Source organism: Balaenoptera borealis (genome assembly GCF_965194805.1).
Source record: "Balaenoptera borealis genome assembly, chromosome: 3".
Lineage (NCBI taxonomy): Eukaryota > Metazoa > Chordata > Mammalia > Artiodactyla > Balaenopteridae > Balaenoptera > Balaenoptera borealis.
The window spans coordinates 159,620,944-159,635,710 of record NC_138866.1 but is presented as its reverse complement, the minus strand read 5'-3'; the positions used below and the strand labels follow the sequence as shown (position 1 = coordinate 159,635,710).

General features: G+C 44.4%; 1 protein-coding gene across 2 annotated transcripts in view; it reads left to right on the top strand.

Moving 5' to 3' along the window:
• IL2RA (interleukin 2 receptor subunit alpha) overlaps window positions 1-9,997 on the top strand; it is a 48,244-nt gene extending 38,247 nt beyond the window's left edge. Inside the window, exon 8 of one of the 2 annotated variants that reach the window (XM_082387190.1) lies at window positions 5,128-9,997. In XM_082387190.1, coding sequence (XP_082243316.1) covers window positions 5,128-5,152 — 25 coding nt within the window. In that variant the 3' untranslated portion in view covers window positions 5,153-9,997. Of the gene's footprint in view, window positions 1-94; window positions 759-5,127 lie in introns of those variants that run through there. The other variant, XM_082387189.1, reaches the window with a different exon arrangement.
• The last annotated feature ends 4,770 nt before the right edge of the window (window positions 9,998-14,767 follow it).

The window sequence follows — 14,767 nt, the reverse complement described above, 5'->3', positions numbered from 1 at the left end:
CGCCCACGCTGGGGGGAGGGGGAGAGCCGCGCAGGAAAGCACCTGGGCAGGGACCCCCTCCCCCCAGCCCACCCACTTCCTCCCTCACCACCAGGGGTTTGGGGAGCAGCAGAGGGAGAACTGGCCAGTGCATGTCTTCCCAGAGTCGACCCACAGAATTACAGCGGCAGGGAAATGGGAAAGCCAAGGAAGCGAACATCCACTGAGCGCCTACTGTATGCCAGGGTCCATGCTTATCTTGCGAACATTATGGCAACCTGAAACCTTTGCTACAGCAGCTCCGGCAGGTTAAGCAACGTGGACAAGGTTGCACAGCAGAGGCCCAAACTGCAACCTCTGTCTAGTGCCCAGGACCTCTTTGCCCCTGTCAGCCGGCAGCAGAGAACCAAGGGCAGCGTCCGCCCTGGTCCTCTCCTGCGCTCCCCACCCCCCAATGCAGATGCTCACACCAGAGCCCCCTAGACCGGGAACCTGACCCACGCGACCCCACGTGTGGACTTATTTGCATTAACTCTCCCCCGCTGCAGAGGAGAACAACCTGGAGAGATTTTAAAAATACCAATGCTTGGGTGGGCCCCAGACATCAGTACTTTTTTTTTTTTAATTGAGATAAAATTCTTCATTTTAACCATTTTAAAGTGTGTAATTCAGTGGTTTTCAGCACTGTTGTGATACACCACCAGTATCTAATTCCAGAACATTCCATCACCCCAAAAAGAAAACCCACATTTCCCAATTCCCCATTCCCCCTGCCCCATTCCCTGGCCACCACCGATCTACGTTCCATCTCTATGGATTTGCCCGTTCTGGACATTTCATGTAAATGGGACCGTGTACGTACTATATGCCCTGTTGTTACTGGGACGTTAGTACTTTTTAAAAGCTCCTCAGTCGCATCTAATACATACACATCCAGTTTAGATAACCCCGAGCTGGACCCGTGGTTCTGAAACGTGAGTGCCTCAGAATCTCCCAGGGGAGCTTGTTTTTTTTAATTGAAGTACAGTTGATTTACAGTGTTTCAGGTTTACAGCAAAGTGATTCAGATACATATAAATACACGTATATATACTTTTTCAGATTCTTTTCCATTATAGGTTATCACAAGATACTGAATATAATTCTCTGTGCTATACAGTAGGTTTTCATTGTTTATCTATTCTATATATAGTATCTGTTAATCCCAAATTCCTAATTCCCTGTGGGCTTCTTAAAGCAGAGCCTGCCAAGCCTACCCCCAAAGTCCCTGATTCAGCAGGTCTAGGGTGGGGCCTGAAATTTTACATGTCTAACAAATGCCCAGGTGATGCCAATGCTGCTGGTCCAGGGACCAAACTTTGAGACCCACTGCACTAACAGTGTTAAGAATCAAGAGAGTGAAATCATTTCACACACATACACACACACACACACACACACACACACACAGAGTCAGTCTCTTCCTCCCTTTAGACAGAGGACTATGGAGACCTAGCTTGTCACTCTCCCCACCTCCCAGGGCATCCCCTACCCCCTCCGCACCGAGTGCACTCTGCCAACCCTGATATAAACCCCCCAGAAGACCCTGAGAAGATAGAGTCACCCCCCCCACCCCCGCCAAGAACCAAAGCCCTCCGACCCCACAGCCTGCCTAGCCAGACAGAAATCATCAGATTCCTTCCATTCTTATCTTGATCGTCAGGCCCACGATAAACTCCTGGTTTTCCTTGTGTCAATTAAAGAGCACAAATGATTGCAACGCAAAGGAGAAACCCTCTAGGGTTGTTGTGTTAGGAATTATTCGCATACCCGGCAACCTACCAATCCCTCTACGTGTTAGCTGATTCCTGAGGCGTTTTTATAGGATTCCGTGAGATGATGCAGGTAAATTGCCCAAGACGTTATCTTTACCCCACACACAGATCCTCTCCTTCCCTCACTGACAGGACCTAATACCTATCAAGGATCTTTGTATTTGGTAGCTTAAAGACCCAAACCTTCGGACACAAAAGGATGAAGCTATTTGGGAGTGGGAAAGGTTTGGACTTGATGTTGTGAAACCAAGAGCTGCATGAAACTATATGAGTTTCCAAGATCTCCCAGAACTGCAGTCTTCCAGGAGACCTAAACAGACACCTCAAACTGACCCAGAGAGCTGGTCCCAAAGCCTTCCTAGAATTGAATTTCATCTGCTGGTGCCCTCTTGTGGCCAAACAGAAATACTACATTTGAGTTTTTAAATTTTTTAAAGCAATTACTAGGAGCTGACGTACACCAGCTCCTGAGAGCCAAAAGCTAGATGTTCTGGAATTTTGAGAACTGCTTTTAAGCATAGCCATTATTAAAAATTAAAGTATATAAACTTACAGTTAAATAAATTATATTAAAAACAAAATCAGGGACTTCCCTGGTGGCGCAGTGGTTAAGAATCCACCTGCTAATGCAGGGGGCACGGGTTCGAGCCCTGGTCCGGGAAAATCCCACATGCCGCGGAGCAACTAAGCCCATGCGCCACAACTACTGAGCCTGCTCTCTAGAGCCCACGAGCCACAGCTACTGAACCCATGAGCCTAGAGCCTGTGCTCCACAACAAGAGAAACCACCGCAATGAGAAGCCCGTGCACAGCAACGAAGATGCAATGCAGCCAAAAATGAATAAATAAATAAATTTATTAAAAGAGAAAAAAAAAGTTAATAAGTACTCAAAATTAATCACTTTCTAATTGTTTTACTGCATTTTACTACTTTATTCTCAGGGTTATTTGCATCTGTGTATCTGTATCAAGGAAATACTATCTATATGACGGTTTTATATTGCACGTCTCTTCCCAACTCTGTATTCAAGGTAGCTTGAAACTGGGAGTGGTGGGAGTTTTTACACCATGGAAACGGGCAGCCTTTTTCAGAGAGCTGGTTGTTAAACATTTGCCAACACACCAGTTCTTGGAGCCTTGCCCCATGGGAGCTCTGAGCAAGTTAGGAAGTAACCAGATGTTCCCATGGGCTGAGGAAGGGCTGGGGAAGCCTAGGATTGTACTGTCTGATAGGGTCACCACTAGCCACGTGTGGATATTTAAGTTTAAACTTAAATAAATTAAATACAATTAAAAATTCGGTCTACGCGTCGCACTAGCCACATTTCAGGTGTTTGATAGTCACACGTGGCCGTGTTATTACACAACATAGATACGAAACATTCCCATCACCACAGGAAGTTCTTATGGTACAGCGCCAGCTAGAAAACTAGGAGTTTTCAATTCATGAAAACCCCTTAGCACAGCTAGTTGGTTTTATTATTCCTTTTATGTAGCTATTGTCTTCCATATACTTCCAAAAAAATTTGATAGAATATCTCCTACGTAGATGCTGGTCAAAGGGTACAAACTTGCAGTTAGAAGATGAATAAGTTCTGGGGAATCTAATGCACAGCAGAGGTGATTATAATCAACAACATTGTATTATATACTTAAAAGTTGCTAAGAGACTAGATCTTAAATGTTCTCACCACCAAGAAGAAATGACAGTTATGTGATATGATGGAAGTGTTAGCTTTAACACCACGGTGTTCATTACATCTCAATATATAAATGTATCAAATCAACACACGGTACACCTTAAACTTCCACGATGTTCTATGTCAATTATATCTCAATTTTAAAATGACTACGAGAATATCTCCTATGTACCAGGCACTTGCCAGGGGCCTAAGGATGAATACGAATGGCCCCTGCTCTCAGGAGCTTACAGATCAGTGGAGGAGAAGGGGAAAAAAATTGAGACTTTAAATGTAATTTGTTAAAGCCTAAGATTGACGTGTTACAGGAACGAAGAGAAAGGACACCTAATCCTATATGGGGACACCCAGAAGGCTTTCAGAGCTGATACCAGCAGCCAGATAAAGAACGGCAGGAGAAGCTGCAAGGCAGAGGGGCAGGAGGAGAAGTAAGGCAGCCTGAAGGGCATGAGGACGTCTGGGAGGATCTAGCAGTTCTGAACACTGGGGTGTAAAGTGCACGGGGCAGTGGTGACAGTGGTGCTGTGGGGATGGCCAGGGACCAAGTCTTGGAAGATCAGGCCAGACTGAGGAGCTTGGGCCGGATCCTGAGGACTACAGCGAGCCACAGAAGCTTGATTATGCGATAAATGGTAGCACTGGCCCTCTGAACAGTCGGCCACAATAGAGGCTGGATTTAAGGTGGGTAATGGTGGTGGCAGTTTGATTATGTTACGATGGAATAAATCCACACAGGGGACGAGGAGAGCATGAACTAGGTCAGTGGACATAAGTTAAAAAGGAGGAAAAGGACTTCCCTGGTGGTGCAGTGGTTAAGAATCCTGCCAGTGCAGGGGACATGGGTTCGAGCCCTGGTCTGGGAAGATCCCACATGCCGCAGAGCAACTAAGCCCGTGCGCCACAACTACTGAGCCTGCACTCTAGAGCACGCGAGCCACAACTACTGAAGCCCACGCGCCTAGAGCCCGTGCTCCACAACAAGAGAAGCCACCGCAGTGAGAAGCCCGTGCACCACAATGAAGAGTAGCCCCAGCTCACCGCAACTAGAGAAAGCCCACGCACAGCAACGAAGACCCAACACAGCCAAAAATAAATGAATAAAAAATAAATTAAAAAAAAAAAGGAGGAAAAATATCAAGAAATACGTGAGTCAAGTTAGCAGGATTTGGTGGCTGATCAGAAGTGAGGGTTAAGGAAGAGGGTTGACTTGGGGATGACACCAGATGTTAGAGTGTTACGGGGGACTGTTGTCACTACACACTAGGATGACATGTAACGTGACGGTCATGTACCCCGTGGGGAGTAGCCCTGGAGCAGACCCCCTCCTGTAGCCCCTTCCCTAAGACCCACCCAGCCTCCACACCTGTAATGGTCCGGGTCTCAGGCTCTTTCTCAGCCCTACTCACCACACAGTGATTGGATCATCACACTATGAGGACCACGGGGCTGCCAGTCTTCACCTCTAGAGGGGTGGTCAGCATGTGGGAAGGTCACAGTATCCTGGGGTGGGATTTAAAGTTAGTGGTCAATGGGGGCCTCTGTTGAATGCTCCATCCACATCAGTTTGGGGTGCAGACCACATTCTTCTTGGTGCGGTATTACACCCATGACTATGACTTGTTATATCACTACAGGAAGAAGAATAGAAGGACAATCTAGAAAACCAAGGGCAAGAAGAAGCCAAGAAGAACCCACAGATATCATGGACCACAATCAAAATCAAGGCAGCTAAACACTCATCCAAGAGGCATCTCCTGATCCCATGGGTTCTGGAAAGCTCTGAAGTCACATCACAGGACACCAGGCACCTGCAACCCCATCGTGAAGCCAGCTCTGTAGTATCAACGAGTGAGCTTGACCTGCATGTAGGCAGCAAGTCCAAGGTCACTGGAGGAATGGGGAGGAAAAACCAGAACTCTTGGTCCTATTTTCATGTGTATGTGTTCATTAAAGCATGACCGGCATGGAACTCTCTCCATACCATGTATAATACAAAGAAGAGTAGCTTCATGCTAAGTTCATCCCAACTTCCCAGTTTAGAAATCCCAAGGAAAACCCTAGCACTAATGTAAATAGACACACACGCTCTCTACCCTATGTAACTGGACCTTGTTCCTTGGTCCACGTAGGTCCTTTCCCAGCCTCTGGTTGACTAGCCCATTCTCCTGATCACATCCTTTAATGAATGCCCCCTAAGAACTCTGGACTGGTAACTAGGAATCCTTTTGACCTTAGCTCAGTGCTCTAAACTAGCCCCCCTCCACTGAACCTTCAATTCTGAGTTTCTAAAGAACAGAGTCCATGGGGGAATAGTCTTTGGGTAATACCAAAAGAGGGAAACCAAGCCCTTGGAACTGTAGAGCTTCAATATTTGAAAAGATTTCACTGGAGTTAATGTCGGGAGAAGGGGCATAAGCTAGGTCCTAGGTAATGGATTATCCTGGTCAAAAAGCTTCAGCTGTACATGACTGATGGGCCACTTCAAGAGTTAGTTTCTCTCGGATTGCTGTAAATGATACTCTGTGTTTGGCCAGCACGAATTTGATGTTTACAGACAGACACACAATGTGCAAATGTGTACATTTTCAAAGAAGTGTCATAAAAACACTGATAAGGGAGCAATACATTCAATGTTTACGGAAGGAAAGAAAGAAGGAAGTTGGGGGCGGGGGAGGGAGAGCATGTAATTATGCACAAGGTCACACCAGTGATCCTCAAACTGTTAGCACAACGTTGAGCAAACCAAAATCACCTGGAGGCCTTGTTAAAACATAGAAGGAGGGACTTCCCTGTGCGCAGTGGTTAAGAATCCGCCTGCCAATGCAGGGGACACGGGTTTGATCCCTGGTCCGGGATGATCCCACATGCCGCAGAGCAACTAAGCCCGTGCACCACAACTACCGAGCCTGCGCTCTAGAGCCCGCAAGTCACAACTATGGAGGCCGCATGCCACAACTACTGAAGCCCGCACACCTAGAGCCCGTGCTCCACAACAAGAGAAGCCACCAAAATGAGAAGCTCACGCACCGCAACGAAGAGTAGCCCCGCTCTCTGAAACTAGAGAAAGCCTGTGCGCAGCAACGAAGACCCAACGCAGCCAAAAATAAAAAACAAAACAAACAAACAAAAAAAACACGGAAGGCTGGGCCCACCTCCAGAGTTTCTGAGTTAGCAGGTCTGGGGTGGGGCCTGAGAATTTACATTTCTAACAGGTTACAGGTGATGCTGATGATGCTGGTCCAGGGCCACACTTTGAGAAGCAGGGGGTTTATGCCTGCACCCTCAACTCTCACTGGAAAAATCAGCCTCAGGGGCTGAGATTTCAGTGCAGATTCAGACTCTTGCCAAAAATGTCAATTCTCAAGCATTTGACTTAGATGTCCAGGTTAAACAAAATCACATAATGAAGATTAATGAAAAATTTAAATCAGCAGCCAGTTTTCATTTCTGAAAGGGCAGGAAAATGTTACGAAAAAAATGGGCAGGAGTCAGCAGGTCCATATCTAGATTAAAGAACCATTTTCTGTCCTTTCTGTGACCAACCAAGTACCATCAGGTTCCATCGTCAACACCCCGCAAGTATATGTTTTCTGGGGAAACTAATGTTAAGAGGAATTTAAGACCAGAAAAAAAATTTTTTTAATCTTATTTATCTTACTTGAATCAAATTGGATTATCATTACTCATTTTGGGGGAGGGAGGTCTATGAGATCAATATTTTTCCATAATACAGTTGACCCTTGAACAACACGGGTTTGAACTGCACGAGTCCACTTACATGTGGATTTTTTTTTAAAGTAAATTCTACAGTGCTACACAATCCATGGTTGGTTGAATCCGCAGATGCAGAATCAGGGATACAGAGGAACCACAGATACATACGGAAGGACAACTATAACTTACACGTGGATTTTTTACTGCACAGAGGGTCATTGCTCCCAACTCCAGTGTTGTTCAAGGGTCAGCTGTGATTAAGATGTTATTTACCTTTTTCACTCTCATTCTCTTACAAATGTATGGTGGAGTTTTCCAGAAGCTACATGATATGTGATGATGTCATTGCTCTGGTGTTAACATATAATGAGTTTATTACTGCTGTTTATAGAAGAATTAATAAATAATATTTTTAAAATTTCTTGGTTTTAGTGTCTAAGTATCACTAGATGTAACTACATAACAAAAAGTTTTGAGGAGCCTCAATACTTTTTAATAATATGAAGAGGTCCTAACAGATGGCTAACAAGCACATCATCATTGGTCATTTCAGAAATGCAAATCAGATATATATATATATATATATATATATATATATATATATATACATATATATATATATAATGGAATATTGCTCAGCCATAAAAAAGAATAAAATAATGCCCTTTGCAGCAACATGGATGAACCTAGAGATTATAATACTGAGTGAAGTAAGCCAGAGAAAGACAAATATCATATGATATCACTTATATGTGGAATCTAAAAAAAATATATGATACAAATGAATTTATTTACAAAACAGAAAAAGACTCACAGACATAGAAAACAAACTGATGGTTACCAAAACGGGGTGGGGGGAGGAATAAATTAGGAGCTTGGGATTAAAATATACACACTACCATATATAAAATAGATAACCAACAAGGACCTACTGTATAGAACAGGAAACTATCGTCAATATCTTGTAATAACCTATAATGGAAGAGAATGTAAAAAAAGAATATATATATATATATATATATATATATATATATATATATATATATATAACTGAACCACTTTGCTGTACACCTGAAACTCACACAACACTGTAAATCAACTATATTTCAATAAAAATTTTTTAAAAAAGAAAGGCAAATCAAAACCATGGTGAGATACCACTTCATAACTGTTAAGACGACTTTAAGGGAAAAAAAAAAGAGGAGATAACAAATGTTGACAAGGATGTGGAGAAATAGGAACCCTCATACATTGCTGGAGGGAATGTAAAATGGTGCAGCCACTGTGGTGGTTGTTCCTCAAAAAGTTAAAGAATTACCAGATGGCCCTGCACTTCCACTCCTGGGCATGTTCCACAGGAAGGAAGAAAACCCGTGTCTGCACAGAAGCTTGTATACGACTGCTTATAACAGCATCACAGCCAAACAGTCAAGAGGTGGAAACAACCCAAAGGGCCTACCAACGGAGGAATGGATAAGCAAACCATGGTCTCTCCACACACTGCAATATGACTCTGCCGTAGAAAGGAATCAAGTCCTGATAAAGGCTACAGCATAGATGAGCCTAAAGAACATTATACCAAGTGAAAGAAGCCAGACACAAAAGGTCACATGCTGTATGATTCCTTTTATGTGAAATGTCCAGAATAGGCAGCTCCAAAGAGACAGAAAGCAAATTAGCAGTTTCCAGGGGCTGGGGTAAGAAGAAAACCCTGAACAAACTGAACACCAGTGACTCTTCTCAGATCCGTCAGTCACAGGGCAAAGCTCTGCCCCCAAAGTGAAGTGACAGACAGGTGGATGCAAAGAATCAACGGCCTCCTGGAGCAGAAGGCCAGGAGCAGACTCTGGGGCAGGGAAACCTAAACCCATGACTGCTGGAGGCTCGGTGTGGACAAGTCTGGGAGGTATAAACTCCAGGGGTCCAGTCATAGGGGGCCCGATGTCTCCATGAGTTTTACCTCCCGGGGGTGAACCAGGTCCTCACGGTGACGGTCAGAGAAAACCCCCTCATGCTTGCAGCAGGGGGAGGGGGCAAAGGAACCAATTTTGAAATATACCAGACACTCTGCTCTCCTTAAGGAGGCCTGTCCCTGGGAGAAACTGCTTCCCTAACTATCTTGGGTTTTATCTAAGCCTAACGCACCAGAGGGAAGGGAAATGCCCAAGTCTCTGACCTGCTCTACCTTCCACATGGGTGAAGGGAAATATCAACTCCAGGCTCCTGGATTCCTATCCAGGCTTTCTATCCCACCTGAGGGGTTGGGGGAGAAGCACAGCCCCAGGCTCACTAAGGAGATGTAACCCCTAATTGTAAGACAATTGTAAGATAATGGTAAGACAATCCCTCCCCCACACCTCACCATCACATCAGTACGGCTCCTGTATGATAACAGGGAAACACAGCCCAAAGACCCACACATCTTAGACATTATTTAAGAAAAAGTCTCTAGGGAAACCCAGAGAAAACCCAGGGAAAGCCAGGGAGATAAAAACAATGACACCATAGGCAATTTCAGCCTCCACAGGTATAGTAAACGCTAAACACAGCCTAATTCCTAGGCAGACACACACAAAGCCTCACACCATAAGGCCTACCTACCTCAGTTCCTTTTACCTAGTACATCACATCCAGCTTTCAACAGAAAATTACAAGGCACGCTAGGGAGTTGCCTGGTGGTCCAGTGGTTAGGACTCGGCGATTTCATTGCCAAGGGCCTGGGCTCAATCCCTGGTCGGGGAACTAAGATACCTCAAGCCTCGCAGCCCAGCCAAAAAAAAAAAAAAGAAAGAAATTACAAGGCATGCTAAAAGGCATAAAATGCAGTCTGAAGAGACAGAGCCAGCATCAGAACCAAATTCAGATATGGCAGAGATGTCAGACTGGGAATTTAAAACCACTATGGAAAATAAATTATTCTGACAGAGATTGCTATGACCCCTAAATCCAGTCTTCCCTTGGTAATGAAAGCCCAGGTTTTAGTGGCACACAGCCCTCCCCCAGCTGAGGATTACGTTTGCCAGCCTCCCCGGCGGCTAAATGGGCCACGTGACTAAGTTCTGACTCGTGAGACATGAGTGCAGTAAAGTGAGCAGTTTCTAAGGTGCGCTTGAAGAGAACAGGTGTGCCTTGCCCTTCCTACCCTCTTCTACTGGCTGGCAGGTAGTCTTGGTGGTGGGAGCTAGAACAAGCAGTGGAATTAAAAACTACACATTAAGTTTAACAGGGAAGTAAAACCAAAGGAGCCTGGATGTCTGACATGGAGGGGCCACGCCAGAGCTGTTTACTCTTGCACTGGACATGAGACAGAAATACCCTCCCCTAGGAATAGATTGGGAGTTTGGGATTGACATGTACACACACTACTATATTAAAATAGATAACCAACAAGGACCTGCTGTACAGCACAGGGAACTCTGCTCAATATTCTGTAACAACCCAAATGGGAAAAGAATTTGAAAAAGAATAGATATATGTGTATGTATAACTGAATCACTTTGCTGTACACCTGAAACTAACACAACACTGTTAATCAACTATACTCCAATATAAAATAAAAAGTTTTTTAAAAAAATAAAATGCAGATGTGATATTTATAACAGTTATAACTACCAAAAAAAAAATAAAAAATACCCTCCCCTTTAGGCCACTGTGACCTTTGCCCTCATTAGAGCAGCTGTATCAACATCCCATAACAATCATCCACCCTACATGCACCTCCCCCAAATTTGGCTTATACAGTCATATCGGTATCAAAATATTTTCAGTGGAAAATGGGACAAGAATTAGCATAGGACTTTTTTTTTAATATTCTCCTTGTATTTTTTATTTTTTTAACATCTTTATTGGAGTATAATTGCTTTACAATGGTGTGTTGGTTTCTGCTGCTATCACAAAGTGAATCAGCTATACGTATACATAAGCATATGACATTTAAGCAGACTTTCAAGTAAGTACATGTTTTCTGTTCCACAAATGTTATCTAAAAAAATTCTCCCTCCAGGAGGTGAACAAGTATATCAGAGAAAATGGCATCAATTCTCTGCACTAATTTGACTACTCCCTTACTGATCTTCAGAGAATGACTGTAGTTAATTTAAGGTGTCCCTGAAGGCTTTCCAAAAATATGGGCTCACATGGGGATGTTCCTTGCAGACGGTACTTTCCAGCTAGTCAGGAATCAGAAAGAGAGAGCTGCTGAGATTTTCAAAGCCAATCCCTTTGTTATTCCATTCCTCCTCTGAAGGAGTGCCATGCAAAACCCATGACCTCTTCTTCTACAATGTTATCCTAGTTATATGATGTTATCCTACTGATACGAGGGTAGGTTAAGAGAATATTCCATCTGGAAAAAAAAAAAAAGGCTAATAACTACCTTCAAGCAGTCAGGCAAGGTGGGTGGCTAGGTGTTTTCCATTAGCAGACTTGGAACAGAAAATCTGGCTTAAGCTCTTCAGATTACCTTGACAGAATAGACCCTAATAAGAGAAGGTATGAAGTGTTTGAAATCTTCAGTGGAGTAAATGCTTTAGAGCAAAGTGATTAATTGTGCAGGTAAATACCATTAATCAGCAAAGAAGTAAAAGATGCAGCAGCAGATATGTGATGACTTCCTGTCCTTCCATGCCCTGTTCCCTGCTGTCAGGGTCTGAGTCTTTGCAAATTACACTTCCCAGATGCTCTTGCCCCAGCCATGGGCTAGGTGGCCAGTGGGAAGTCCTAAGAAGAGTCTGTAAGGCAGACGAAAAAAGAGAAGCCATAAACATTCCTTTCTGCTTTTAGTAGCATCTCCATCAGCGAGAGATGGCTGCAGGCTCCAGCAGCCTTTGGCAGCCTTGGTAAAGAGAACGGTGGTTGACTGCCACTATAGGCTCCAAAATTTTTTGCAGTTACAACAGCACTGATTTCTATAGCAGCAATAGTTTCCTCCAGAATCAGCCATGAGTATATTCCCAGATATTCAACATCCCTTATCTTAGGGAAATGCAAATTAACGCTACAATGGGATGCCACCTCATGCCCATCAGGATGGCTATTATCAAAAAAACAGAAAAATGGGACTTCTCTGGTGGTGCAGTGGTTAAGAATCCACCTGCCACTGCAAGGGACATGGGTTCAATCCCTGGTCTGGGAAGATCCCACATGCCGCGGAGCAACGAAGCCCGTGCGCCACAACTACTGAGCCTGTGCTCTACAGCCTGTGAGCCACAACTACTGAGCATGCACGCCACAACTACTGAAGCCCGTGTGCGCCCTAGAGCCCGTGCTCCACAACAAGAGAAGCCATGGCAATGAGAGGCCCACACACTGCAATGAAGAGTAGTCCCAGCTCGCCGCAACTAGAGAAAGCCCACGTGCAGCGACAAAGACCCAATGCAGGCAAAAAATTTTTTTAATTAAAAAAAAAAAAAAAAGAACAAGTGGTGGCAAAAATGCGGAGAAATTGTGCACTGTTGGTGGCAATGTGAAATGGTGCAGCCACTACAGAAAACAGTATGGAGTTTCAAAAAACTAAAAAATAGAACTACATATGATCCAGTAATCCCACTTCTGGGTGTATACCCCAAAGAACTGAAAGCAGGGTCTCAAGAAGATATTTGTACACCCGCGTTCATGGCAGCGTTATTCATAATAGCTAAAACATGGAAGCAACCTAAGTGTCCATCAACAGATGAATGGATAAATAAGGTGTGGTCTATCTACACGATGGAATATTATGCAGCCTTAAAAAACGAAGAAAATTTTGCAATATGCAACAACACGGATGAATCTTGAGGGCATTGTGCTAATGAAATAAGCCAATCACAAAACACAAATACTGTCTGATTCCACTAATATGAGGTACTTAGTCAGAAGCAGAGACATGAAGTAGAATGGGGGTTGTCAGGGCTGCAGGGAGTAGGGAACGGTGAGTTACTGTTCAACGGGTACAAAATTTCAATTTTGCAAGATGAAAAGAGTTCTGAAGATGGATGGTGGTGATGGTCGCAGAACATTCTGAATGTACTTAATGCTACGAACTGTACACTTAAAAATGGGTAAAACGGTGCATTTTGTGTTATATGTTTTTAACCACAATTTTTAAAGAGTATTTACTGCTTGATTCCATTTATTTTATATAAATTTCTGTAAAATGCAAACTAATATACAGTGACAGAAAGCAGATTGTCAGGGGAGGGGCAGGGAGGGGCACAGTGAGGATTACAAAGGGGCATTTGTGTGATTGTGGTTTTACAGGTGCAGACATGTCAAAACATATCAAATTGTACACTTCAAATATGTGCAGTTTCAATTAACCCCCCCCCCCCCAATAAAACGTTTTCTAAAAAATTCACCTCTGTCTGAAATTCCTGGCAGGGTTCAGGGTTTTGGGGGGGTTGGGGTGGGGGACTGGTCTCTGACTGAAATGTCTTCTGGCCTCACGAGCCAGTAGGTTCAGACCAAGCCAGGCTGTTGGTGATAACCCATAATTCCTTGCTCTTGCTCCACCTGCTAGTGTAGGACTTTAGCCCAGCACACACTCACGGGCACACGCACAACACTCACAGTCTCATACACACACACACACACACACACACACACACACACACACACACCCCGTCTCACTCAGACACCTTTGGGATCTGCTTGTCAGGACTGTATTTGCTCTAAAACAAGTTCCATGTGACCTGGAGTCTCACCAAGTCCTCCGTGAATCCTGTACCCTCAGCTCATGCCTATAGCTTTTCCTGCCATCAGGTTCTCACTCACGGCCAAGGGGCCAGACGAACGGGACAGTCTCAGACAGACACAAGGATGTCCTCCCTTCCTCCCTATGCTTGTCCCCTGGGCTCACTTCTCCAAAACCGCAAATAGATTCCTGCATCCTGTCCCTATAGGTTCACCAGACACACCCAGAGACGTGAATTTCAGTGAGCGGGACATCCAGCCCACGTAGATCAAGACGACAGTGTTGAAACCTCTGTTAGGGCCCCTGGATTTTGAGTTTCCCATATATTCGTTTTACAAATACGTAGCACCACTCTCTAGGGAAAACCTGCAGACAGACGGCTCCATAGACGGTGTGTAGGGTGATACGTAAAGTATGATGTTTTGGCAGAGCTAGAAATTAAGGCACCAAACTCTGCTCTGTGCCCCTGCAGCCACCTACACTCGGACTCATGAAAGCAAAGCCACCAGATGTTAATCTGCTGTTCAAAGAACACTCCACCAGGTGTGGGACAAAACAGGTGGGGGATTGCGGGACAACCGGGAGAACTGGTTTCCTTCCCTACACCCACTCTCCCCCGCCCTCCTCGAGGTTAAGGAAGAGAAGGGGTGAGGTCTAGCTCAGCACCTCCACCTTCCCTTGCTCCGTGCTCTGCGGAGGTGGGTAGGTTCTGATACAGGCACTCCATTAAATTGGGACACCCACGAACCTAGGGGCAACCGTAGAGTGACAGAGACGTTTGTTAGTGTGATCCTGGTAATATTTTCATAATGTATACATGGATCAAACATCAAGTTGTCCATCCTAAGTGTATATAATTTTTATATCTCAATAAAGCTGTTTAAAAAAAA